The sequence below is a fragment of the Elephas maximus genome, chromosome 3 (assembly GCF_024166365.1).
Source record: "Elephas maximus indicus isolate mEleMax1 chromosome 3, mEleMax1 primary haplotype, whole genome shotgun sequence".
NCBI classification, from domain to species: Eukaryota; Metazoa; Chordata; class Mammalia; order Proboscidea; family Elephantidae; genus Elephas; species Elephas maximus.
In genome coordinates this window covers 134,352,252-134,365,256 of record NC_064821.1, presented here as the reverse complement: position 1 = coordinate 134,365,256, position 13,005 = coordinate 134,352,252, and the positions used below count along the sequence as shown (strand labels likewise).

General features: G+C 39.5%; 1 protein-coding gene across 3 annotated transcripts in view; it reads left to right on the top strand.

The window, feature by feature from the left end:
- The window catches only part of MCOLN2 (mucolipin TRP cation channel 2), an 80,436-nt gene that overhangs the window by 20,554 nt on the left and 46,877 nt on the right, over positions 1-13,005 (top strand). For all 3 annotated transcript variants that reach the window (XM_049879662.1, XM_049879661.1, XM_049879663.1), the window contains exon 2: positions 9,496-9,655. In XM_049879662.1, coding sequence (XP_049735619.1) covers positions 9,496-9,655 — 160 coding nt within the window. The remainder of the gene's footprint in view (positions 1-9,495; positions 9,656-13,005) is intronic.

Below are 13,005 nucleotides of genomic sequence, written 5' to 3'. Positions count from 1 at the left end.
ACAAGGTACCCTCACTGACACTGGTGCCCATCCTTTTGTGGGGCAAAGGTCAAGAGCCTTGATAGGTTCTTATAGGGGTTTATGACCCCAGTGAATTTAAGACCTGCTGGTTAACAAGTTTTTGTTTTCCCAAAACTTTAAGCTTCCATAGATTTTTTTAGTCATTGGTTTGATCAAGCTGGAATTGCCCTTGGTCTTATGATAGCCTTAAAATTAGCTGACTTCACACAGTCCTGATCGTCTAAAAGAGTAGGGTTTTTTTTTTCTTTCTTTCTTTTTTTATTGTACTTTAGATGAAGGTTTACAGAACAAACTAGCTTCTCATTAAACAGTTAGTACACATATCGTTTTATGATACTGGTTTATAGCCCGCATGACATGTCAACACTCCCTTTAGTCTCATTTTGTTTCATGGGCCTGTCTAATCTTTGGCTGAAGGGTGAACCTCAGGAGTGACTTCGTTACTGAGATGAAAGGATGTCTGGGGGCCATGCTCTTGGGGTTTCTCCAGCCTCTGTCAGGCTGAAAGAGTAGGTTTTTGAAATAACTCTGATGGTAGCTTCACCCCTTTCTTCTCACCACAGTACTAGTCTTGGGCTTCTTTCTAAATGTGTTTACTTTCTAGCACCTCTAGCTTTTATTTAACTCACTCTGTAGCTGACTTTCCATTCTAGTCAAGATCTTATTTGTACCCCTGCAAATTCTGTGCTTTTTTCCTTTTATATTTTGGTCTTTAACGGTACCATTTATTAAGTTTATAAAAATCTATACCATGTATTTCCCATAGTTTTGTGAAACACAAATCAGCCACAAGCATCACAAATGCTTTGATTCATTTCGTGTAATTTCAGTTGAATCCTGCCGTGCAGTTGATGGTCTGGTGTGACTTAGATCTTAATTGATTTCTGTTCATTGCCTGGTTCTATGTTGTAGTCACTTTCACTTCCTCTGAGCTGGGTTAACACAAGTTAGCAGCTGCCTGTCCTTTTTTAACCTATTGGCTGATTTTCATCCTTTGTGATGCCAGTGGCAGTATTTCTCATATTTGCTGACCTAACTCTTACTTCTGAAGTTGCAATTGCAGTTTTCAAGTCTTCTGTCCCAAACACCCAGCCCAGTGCTCAGCACTAGAGAGTGTTGGTTAGGTTAAAACTGAATAAAAGAAAGTTTTAATTGTACAACTTGCCCTGTCTCTCTTTTGTTTATTTGTTTTCCTGTCTTTCGACTGCACAGTTTGTTTGTTTGTTTTTTTTAATAGCAGTAAGATGTTTGGTTGTGTATGTGTGTGTTATATCCTTCATCTGCCAGGGAACTAGGGCCCACTAGTTTTTTTTTTTTCTTTTTTTATTGTACTTTAGATGAAGGTTTACAGAACGAACTAGTTTCTCATTAAACAGTTAGTACACATATTGTTTTATGACATTGGTTAACAACCCCATGACATGTCAACACTCTCCCTTCTCCACTTTGGGTTCTCTATTACCAGCTTTCCTGTCCCGTCCTGAATTCTAGTCCTTTCCCCTGGACTGGTGTGCCCCTTTAGTCTCGTTTTGTTTTATGGGCCTGTTTACTCTTTGGGCAAAGGGTGAACCTCAGGAATGACTTCATTACTGAGCTGAAAGGATGTCCAGGGGCCATACTCTCAGAGTTTCTCCAGACTCTGTCAGGCCAGCAAGTCTGGTCTGTCTTTTTGAGTTAGAATTTTGCTCTACATTTTTTTCCACCTCTGTCTGGGACCATCTATTGTGATCCCTGTCAAAGCAGTCAGTGGTGGTAACTGGGCACCATCTAGTTGTACTGGGCTCCGTCTGGTGGAGACCCTGGTGGATGTGGTCCATTAGTTCTTTGGACTAATCTTTCCCTTGTATCTTTACTTTTGTTTATTCTTCCTTGCTCCTGAAGGGGTGAGACCAGGGGAATATCCTAGATGGCCTCTCACAGGCTTTTTTTTTTTAAATAATTTTTATTGAGCTTTAAGTGAACGTTTACAAATCAAGTCAGTCTGTCACATATAAGCTTATACACACCTTACTCCATACTTCCACTTACTCTCCCCCTAATGAGTCAGCCCTTCCAGTCTCTCCTTTCGTGACAATTTTGCCAGTTTCTAACCCTCTCTACCCTCCTATCTCCTCTCCAGACAGGAGATGCCAACACAGTCTCAAGTGTCCACCTGATACAAGTAGCTCACTCTTCATCAGCATCTCTCTCCCACCCACTGTCCAGTTCCTTCCATGTCTGATGAGTTGTCTTAGGGAATAGTTCCTGTCCTGGGCCAACAGAAGGTTTGGGGACCGTGACCACAGGGATCCTTCTAGTCTCAGTCAGACCATTAAGTCTGGTCTTTTTATGAGAATTTGGGGTCTGCATCCCACTGATCTCCTGCTCCCTCAGGGGTTCTCTGTTGTGCTCCCTGTCAGGGCAGTCATCAGTTGTGGCCGGGCACCATCTAGTTCTTCTGGTCTCAGGATGATGTAAGTCTCTGGTTCATGTGACCCTTTCTGTCTCTTGGGCTCATAGTTATCATGTGACCTTGGTGTTCTTCATTCTCCTTTGATCCAGGTGGGTCGAGACCAATTGATGCATCTTAGATGGCTGCTTATTAGCATTTAAGACCCCAGACGCCACATTTCAAAGCTCTCACAGGCTTTTAAGACCCCAGATGGTACTCACCAAAGTAGGGTATAGAATATTTACACCAGAATTTTTGAGCCAAAATATCATTACCCTTTCCTTCCAACTTTAGATGGTGCTTATAAACTTAATTTGGGCTTAGGATTTAAAATAGCCATCTCAACATGTTATTTTGTTATTCATATTAATTTTTTTTTCTGTATTTCTGTCATTCCTTTTAACAGTTGATCACATTTAACTAGTACTACCCTGGAGGTGTAGTGGTTAAGTGCTACAGCTGCTAACCAAGAGGTCGGCAGTTCAAACCTGCCAGGTGTTCCTTGGAAACTCTATGGGGCAGTTCTACTCTGTCCTATAGGGTTGCTATGAGTCGGAATCAACTTGACGGCAGTGGGTTTTTTTTGATTATCACGTATTTTAGAAGGAGCCCTGGTGGCAGAAAAGTTGAACTTTCAGCTACTAACCGAAAAGGTCAGCAGTTTGAACCCACCGTCTGCTCCATGGGAGAAAGACATGGCAATCTGCTTCCATAAAGATTTACAGCTTTGGAAGCTGTATGGGGCAGTACTACTCTGTCCTGTAGGGTTGCTGTGAGTGTGAATCAACTCAACGGATTTAGTTTCAGGTTTATCATATATTTTACTCATTGGTTTGTGTGTTTTGGGGGGAACAGTTTTTCACGGTAATTTTTTAATTTTTCTTTTTTGTTTTCACCATGCTAGAAGTATTGCAATTGCTCTGTTAATACTTAAGTGAAAGAACTCAGGAAAGATATAAATAACACAATGAGTGATCCTGAAGTTCATTATCTGCTGCATTTGACCCGTTTTGGTTTTGCCTGAGACTTTTTTTTTTAAGTAATTTTGTTTTGGGTAAAGTTGATATCAGTTATCATTCCTTGAGTACTTTACTGGCCATGTACTTTAGGAAACCAGCAGCTAGAAGAATTTTTTGAAGCTTCTTGAAGCAGTTGGGGCTGTATCAGGAATACTCTTCTCTCTGTTCTCAGAGCACTCAATGAATACTTCCGTTTTAGCATTTAATACGTTTTATTATACTCTCGTCTATTTATGTCTCTCGTTCTTACCACTGGACTGAGCTCCTGGAAAGCAGAAAAATGTCTCCTACAGAAGTTGGCTGACAAGGTGTTCACTAGTATTTGACCTAATACCCTATGTTCCACACCACTGCTTTCTGTGTCCTCCTGCCCCTCCATTTCTGACAAAACGACTCCGTCTATCTTCAGTACAGTCCTTCTCACACAGGAAATTGAGGAGAGGTTCTGTGACTGTATTCAGACTTCTAAGAATTCAGTACGTAAGTTTTCATATGCTCTTTCCATTTTATTAAATGAAAAGCATATTCTGAGTCATCAGGATGAATACTTTAGCAACACTAATCCACTAAAGTGATGGTAAACCAACCAAACCAAACCCATTGCGATTGAGTCAATTCTGGCTCATAGAGACCCTATAGGACAGAACAGACTGCTGACCTTTTGGTTAGCAGTTAAACACTTAACCACTGGTATTTAACTTTACATTCAGTATTTCTAAACAGGTCCAAAGAGGCTTTCACAGGCATGTTCTCAGGGGTCTAAATTCATGTGTTTGAGGGCATTGCTCTAAGACACAATTAGACACAGTTAAGGTATCATCTTCTTCTTGGAAATACCTCTCTCAGGGCTCCTAGTCAAGTGTCCCCATAGCACTTATTGCACTGGGTGTCAAAGGTATGCTATGGGTTTTCCCCACTAGTCCTCTGACTTCCTGCTATCCAGAGTGAGAGTTCTGTTCCCATGACACCATTTACAATTATGGTTCCACATTCACTGAGCTATTTGCACAAATCTGTCTCCCTTCTGGACATGGAGCGTCTGAAGATTAGGGAACCTATTCAGCTTTGTGTCTCGAATGCCCAGTACTATGCTTTCTTTTGGCACAATAAGTACTCATTAAATTGGTCAGATAGAGTCATGATTTAACAATAGCATGCTATGGGCAAACAAACACATTTTTAAAGTCTTCTGGTTTGTTTTGAAATGGAGTTCATTGTGGTTATTGATTTTTCATGTCTAGAAATTTTTCTGTTCTTCCCAAAGGTTTTCCTGTAGATATTTTTACCTTTCCTGTTTGTCTTTCAACCTGGTAAGCATGGATTTTTTTTCTAATCTGTGTCTAATTTTGATATATTTAGTCTGTTTCTAAGCTGGTACTCATGTTGCTTGGTTTTTCTTCTACTTTGTTATATTTATCTACTTGCCAGTCGTGTTTTTAATCTTTATTGAGGTAAAATTCACATAAAATTAACCACTAACCATTTAATAGAATTCACCTATTCTGGGTGTTTCATATGAATGGAATCGTACAATATATGGCATTTTGTGACTGGCTCCTTTCACTTAGTGTGATGTTTTTGAGATTCATCCACAACGTAACATGTGTCCATACTTCATCCCTTTTATGGTTGAATATCACTCCATTGTGTGTATTGGTTAAGTGCTATGGCTGCTAACCAAAGGGCCGGCAGTTTGAATCCACCAGGCGCTCCTCGGAAACTCTGTGGGGCAGTTCTATTCTGTCCTATAGGGTCGCTATGAGTCGGAATTAACTCGATGGCACTGGGTTTGGTTTTCTTGGTTTTGTGTGTATTTGCAACATTTTATTTATCCATTCATCAGTTGATGAACATTTGAGTTGTTTCCATCTTTTGTCTATTGTGAATAGTGCTGCTTGGTCATGGCTTTTTAACATTATTTGTTAGAGGACCCCAAGGCCGAGTATGAATGTGTGGAGAAATCTGTGTATGTGTCTGCTGTGAGGCTTAGGGCAATTTCAGTCTGAGGCCCCCTGAACCAAGCAAGCTCACAATTTGAAGTTCCTTGGCTCAGCTAGGTGTGAGGCTCAAAGGGCTGGTTTATGGCCCTTATTTCTCTAAATGGTCCGTTTTAAAATCTCCTTTTCTTCTCTTTGATTTGACTACTCTGACCTTGTCGGTGGCCCTCTAAGTTTGGGGTCAGGCAGTTTTGATGCTGATTATTTTCCTGAAGGGATAGTCCTTTTGGTCCCCATCTATATGTGAGGAGGATCTCTTATCAGATTTGCCATCTTGGGTGGGCTCTGGCCTGGCTCCTTCTTCTTGAGGCCACAGTACCGAAACTCTAGTGAATTAATGGCAATTGGCTCTTACTTCCCTAGATCCCCTCCAGAACTGGCCTGGGAGGTTTCTGCTCTCTTTTAGCTCTTCAGTCTTTTAAAAGCTCCCCCACCAAAAAAGTGTACATTTTCTCCAGAATTATTCTTTTTATTTCTTCTTTCTTTTCCAGCAGGAGAGTTCTGAATAACCTAGTCCACTAATCCTGGAAGCCGGAGGCCCAAAAATCAATTTAGGAATAGAAATAAATACCCACTGAGTATAAGCCTTAAGATAGTCATTCCTTTTTTGGGTTTCTTTTAAATATGTTAGCCAAGGTAGATAATATAGATCATGTTGTTTTTGTTAGCTATCTTTGAGTTGGTTCTGACTCATAGCGACCCTATGCACAACAGAACAAAACACTACTCGCTCTTGTGCCATCGTTACAATCATTGTTATGCTTCAGCTCATTGTTGCAGCCACTGTGTCAGTCCACCTCCTTGAGGGTCTTCCTCTTTCCCGCTGACCCTGTACTTTGCCAAGCATGATGTCCTTCTCCAAGGACTGATTCCTCCCGACAACACGTCCAAAGTATGTAAGACACAGTCTTCTAAGGAGCATTTTGGTTGTACTTCTTCCAAGACAGATTTGTTTGTTCTTTTGGCAGTCCATGGTATATTCAATATTCTTCCCCAATACCACAATTCAAAGGCATCAGTTTTTCTTTGGTCTTCATTATTCACTCTTCAGCTTTCACATGCATATGATACGACTGAAAATACCATGGCTTGGGTAAGGCACACCTTAGTCTTCAAGGTAACATCTTTGCTTTTCAAACACTTTAAAGAGGTCCTTTGCAGCAGATTTACCCAATGCAATGTGTTGTTTGATTTCCTGCTTGTTGCTTCCATGGGCGTTGATTGTGGATCCAAGTAAAATGAAATTATTGACGACTTCAATATTTTCTCCATTCATCATGATATTACTTATTGGTCTGGTTGTGAGGATTTTTGTTTTCTTTAAGTTGAGGTTGCAATCCGTACTGAAGGCTGTGGTCTTTGATCTTCATCAGTAAGTGCTTCAAGTCCTCTTCACTTTCAGCAAGCAAGGTTGTGTCATCCGCATAACACAGGTTATTAATGAGTCTTCCTCCAATCTTGATGCCCCGTTCTTCTTCATATAGTCCAGCTTCTCAGATTACTTGCTTAGCATACAGCTTGAATAGGTACGGTGAAAGAATACAACCCTGATGCACACCTTTCCTGACTTTAAACCAATCAGTATCCCCTTGTTCTGTCTGAACAACTGCCTCTTGATCTATGTAAAGGTTCCTCATGAGCACAATTAAGTGTTGTGGAATTCCCATTCTTCGCAACGTTATCCATAATTTGTTATGATCCACACAGTTGAATGCCTTTGCATAGTCAATAAAACACAGGTAAACATCCTTCTGGTATTCTCTGCTTTCAGCCAGGATCCATCTGACATCGGCAATGATATCCCTGGTTCCACGTCCTCTTCTGAAACCGGCCTGAATTTCTGGCAGGTCCCTGTTAATATACTGCTACAGTCATTTTTGAATGATCTTCAGCAAAATTTTGCTTGTGTGTGATATTAATGATATTGTTCTATAATTTCCACATTCGGTTGGATCATCTTTCTTGGGAATAGGCATAAATATGGATCTCTTCCAGTCAGTTGGCCAGGAAGCTAGCTGTCTTCCATATTTCTTGGCATAGATGAGTGAGTGCCTCCAGCACTGCATCCGTTTGTTGAAGGCATTGGAGAAAAACAAGGCTCCAGGAATTGAAGGAATATCAATTGAGGTGTTTCAACAAACATGGATCATAAATCAGTATAAAAAATATTGGCCTAACTTACTGGAATTTATTCATTAAACTTGCCATCAAGACACTTCCTGTTACAAGTAACAGAAATCTAACTCAAGCTGGCTTAAGCCCCAAAGGGATTGATTGGCTCAAATCGAAAATCTTGGGATGGATAGCTTTAGGCACAGCTGGATCCAGAAACTTACTCAGTGTCATTAGGCTAAGTCTCTATCTCTTGTCTATTTTCTTCACTGTTAGCTCTACTGTCTAGTAAGCTCTGTGGAAGTGAGATGGTTTCTAGGAATTCCAGACTCACAGCCTATGCTTTATGTCTGTGATCTCCAAACTTTATTCATTGTATATCTGACAGTAAAAGTTGAGCACATATCCCCAATATGTGTATATTTATTTATATAAATTATATACTACCGCTATTCCATATGTTGTGTTATTGTTGTTAGTTGCTGTCAAGTCATTTCTGACTCATGGTGACCCCATGTACAACAGAATTAATTGTTGCTCGATCCTGTGCCATTTTCATGATCATTGGTATGCTCAAGTCTATTGTGACCATTGTGTATTTCGAGTGACTTTCAATCAGGGAGCTCATCTTCCAGCACTATATCAGACAGTATTCTGTTGTGATCCATAAGGTTTTCGTTGGTAATTTTCAGATGTAGATTGCCAGGCCTTTCTTCCTAGTTTTAGTTTGGAAACTCTGCTGAAACCTGTCCACCACAGATGACCCTGCTGGTATTTAAATACCAGTGGCATAACTTCCAGCATCATAGCAACCTGCAAGCCACCACAGTACAACAAATTCAAAGCTAGATGGTTGTATTAATTATGAGTAGAGTTCAATTATTTACTTTTTAAGATAATGATATTTTCTTTACTCTCAGTGGATTTTTTTTTGCATACCCTACTTTGGGGACTACTTAGTGGAAAGACCACATCTCTTCCAGTAGTTCTAATCAAAACCTCACACCCATGTCTTATTGGTTATTTTTGGCCTAGCTTTAGTCATGTGCCCATTCCTGAGTTAAGAGCCCTTAAAACAGTAAAAGCAAAATTTTCCTAATACAATGTGACAAATATCTTACTAAATGTAAATACCAGTTACCAGTTGCCATTGAGTGAATTCCAACTCATGGCAACCTCATATCTGTCAGAGTAGAACTGTGTTCCCTAGGGATTCCAACGGGTATGACCTTTCTGAAAGTAGACCTCCAGGCCTTTCTTCTGTGACACCTCTTGAGTAGACTCAAAACTCCAGCCTTTCAATTAGTAGCTGAGCACAGTAACTGTTTGCATCACCCAGGGACTTCAAACATAGGTAGAGAGATACTATTTTAGCTTTTTGAAGCTATTTATATTTTAGAATTTTATAATCACTGATATCCAAGAAAAGGAAATATAATCCTTTTTTCAGTACAGATGGATAAAACAGAGATTCTCTACTTTCCACTTCTATAATGGTCTAATTCCATTAGTCAGTGCTAAATTTCTGTGATTTTACATCCGGACTGTCATGGAAGTGTCCCATCTAATTTTTGTTCATATGCACACACACACAGACACACACGCACTCTCTTGTCATATTCCAGTGACGGGAATGCTATATGTTAGGATATAAGAAATGATAAATTTTACAAATAAAAAACACTCTTTCTGTAATTTTTGCGAATGTCCGTTTTGAACAGGATGGGTGGATATTTAGAGATGCAGGTTATAGAGGACCCTGAATAACATTCAGATTTCTAAAGAGGAAAGCGGTTCTCTGGTTGGAGTGTTTTGTTTGTAAGACCGAGTAAGACGTGTGAATAGAAAAGTATCTTCAGGATCTTTCTGCTTGACAGGCTGTCCTGTGTATTTAAAAGTCGATCTTTTGTGGCAGAAATGCAATGGCTCATCTTGATTCTGAGGTGAAAGAAGAATGTCTGAGGGAAGATTTGAAGTTTTACTTCATGAACCCCTGTGAAAAATACCGAGCCAGACATCAGATTCCATGGAAACTGGGTTTACAGATTTTGAAGGTACTCATGGTCACTGCACAGGTAATATATTTTATCATTTCTTCATTTTTTTTCTCACTGCAAGGTGAAACTGTTTACATGTGTTCTGTCACTTGACTTTTGTTCTGAAAAGTCCACACTCAAGTTCATAAAACTGTAAAACTGTGTCGACTTTGGAGGGCAGATGGCAGGTTGAAGTTCAGAGTACCTGAGGACCTTGTTTTGGGAAAGGATCGTGATGTCATCTTTCCGCAGGTTCTGTAAATGCCGGGTAAATAGTAGACCTGTATTGAGTGCGGGTTTTCTCTAGCTGATTAAGGCACATAGGCAGTCAAAGGCTGCCCAGTCCACAGTGATTATGTTCTTAAAATCTCTCATCTTTATTCAAATATGCTTTTAAAATCTGCAGTTTTGATTGTTTTACTTTTAGATTTATAAAATGCCAAATTTCACTTTTCGAGTGGCTAAGTGCTGTAAGTAAATACTAATCCAAGGGTATATCAGGAGGGCATAAAGGCTACAGCTTGATCTTTTGTTTAGTTCATATTGTTGATCTTTATCACCAGCACCACATCCTCAGAAAATATTATGGTCTAGCCAGTGGGGTTAAGATGTGTTTGCTGTCAATTCCTTTTTTAAAAATAAATCGTGTGTAGTTACCTGACTTCTCAGGATGTGGTTTTCCTTCTTGCTGTCTACATCACTAATTCCACTTTTAATCATGTATTTCCAGGAACTGATAATTCACTTTTTGTATGGGTGCCTCCTCTCTTCCCTAGTAGAATTGGGGAGCATTAAACTTTTATTTCGCTGTAGAATCATTCTCTCCTAACCTGGGGTCTTTGCACATTCCTTTATAATACTTCACTTTGTCTTCTCCAGACACCCTTTGGAATTTTCTTTTCAGCTCTTTTATTTCATCATTTCTTCCATTCACTTTAGCTACTCTGTATTCAAGAGCAAGTTTCAGAGTCTCTTCTGGCATCCATTTTGGTGGTTTTCTTTCTTTCCTGTTTTTTTTTTAATGACCTTTTGCTTTCTTCATATACGATGTCCTTGATGTCATCCTACAACTTGTCTTCAGTCATTAGTGTTCAGTGCATCAAATCAGTCCTTGAGATGGTCTCTAAATTCAGATGGGATATACTCAAGGTCATGCTTTGACTTTCAAGGACTTGTTTTAATTTTCTCCAGCTTCACCTTGAACTTGCATATGAGCTATTGATGATCTGTTCGGCAGTCAGCCCTGACCTTGTTCTAACTGATGTTATTGAGATTCTCCATCGTCTCTTTCCACAGATGTAGTCAGTTTGATTCCTGGGTATTCCATTCTGTAAGGTACATGTGTAGAGTTGCCATTTGGTTGTTGAAAAAGGTATTTCCAAGGAATAGGTCATTGGTCTTGCAAAATTCTATCAAGAGATCTCCAGTGTTGTTTCTGTCACGATGGCCATATTTTTCGACTACTGACCCTTCTTCTTTGTTTCCAACTTTTGCATTCCGATCAACAGTAATTATCAATGCATCTTGATTGCATGTTTGAACAACTTCAGGCTGTAGGAGTTGGTAAAAATCTTCAATTTCCTCATTTTTGGCATTAGAGGTGGGCACATAAACTTGAATAAGAATTATATTAACTGATCTTCCTTGTAAGCCTATGATTATTATCCTATCACTGACAGCGTCATACTTCAGGATAGATCTTGAAATGTTCTTGCTGACGATGACCGCTACGCTGTTCCTCTTCAATTTGTCATTCCCGGCATAGTAGACCATATGATTGTCTGACTCAAAATGACCAATACTAGTCCATCTCAGTTCACTTATGCCTAGAATGTCTATCTTCAAGCATTCCATTTCATTTTTGACAACTTCCTATTCTCCTAGATTCATACTTCACACTTTCCATGTCCATCCATCAATTATTAATGGATATTTGCAGCTGTTTTTTTTCTTTTCAAGTAGTGCCACATCAGCAAATGAAGGTCCCGAAAGCTTTACTCTGCCTACGTTATTAAGATCAACTTTACTTTGAGGAGACTCCTCTTCCCCAGTCATATTTTGAGTGCCTTCTAACATGAGGGACTCATTGTCAGGCACTGTATCAGACAGTGTTTCCCTGCTGTTGATAAGGTTTTCACTGGCCAGTTTTTTTAGAATTAGGTCACCTTAGTCTGGAAGCTCAGCTGAAATGTCCACCATGGGTAACCCTGCAAGTATTTAAAATACTGGTGGCATAGCTTCCAGCATCACAGCAACAGAAGAGCCACCTCTGTACAACAAACTGACAGACGAGTGGGGGAAAAAGTTCAAGCCTTGAGTTGCAATATTAAAAGATTCTATGGGCAAAATATTGAACAACACAGGAAACATCAAAAGAAGATGGAAGAAATACAGAGTCGCTGTACCAAGAAGAATAAGTTGACATTCAATCATTTTAGGAGGTAGCATATGATCAAGAACCGACAGTATTGAAGGACAAAGTCCAAGCTGCACTGAAGGCATTGGTGAAAAACAAGGCTCCAGGAATAGATGGAATATCAATTGAGTTATTTCATCAAACAGATGCTATATTGGAAGTGTTCTCTCATCTTTGTGAAGAAATTTGAAAGACAGCTATGTGGCCAGCCAACTAGAAGAGATTCATATTTGTGCTTATGCCAAAGGTGGTCAAACAGAATGTAGAAATTATCAAATATATATTTCATTAATATCATATGCAAGTAAAATTTTGCTAAGCTAATTCAAAAACGATTGCAGCAGCACATCAACAGGGAACTGCCAGAAATTCAAGTTGGATTCAGAAAAGGACGCAGAATGAGGGATAACATTGCTGAATTCAGATGGATCTTGAATGAAAGCGGAGAATACCAGAAAGATGTTTACCTGTGTTTTATTGACTATACAAAGACATTCGACTGTGTGAATCATAATAGATTATGGATAATATTGCCAAGAATGGGAATTCCAGAACACTTAATTGTACTCATGCTGAACCTGTACGTAGATCAAGCGGCAGTCATTTGAACAGAGTGAGGGGACACTTCATGGTTTAAAATCAAGAAAGGTGTGCATCAGGGTTGTAGCCTTTCATCATACTTATTCAACCTGTATGCTGAGCAAATAATCCAAGAAACTACACTATATGAAGAAGAACATGGCATCAGAATTGGAGGAGGACTCATTAACAACCTGTGATATGCAGATGACACAACCTTGCCTGGTGAAAGCAAAGACAACTTAAAGCACTTACTGATGAAGACAAGAGACTACAGCCTTCAGTATGGATTACACCTCAACATAGAGAAAGCAAAATCCTCACAACTGGACCAGTAAACAATATCACGATAAATAGAGAAAATATAAAGTTGTCAAGGATTTCATTTTACTTG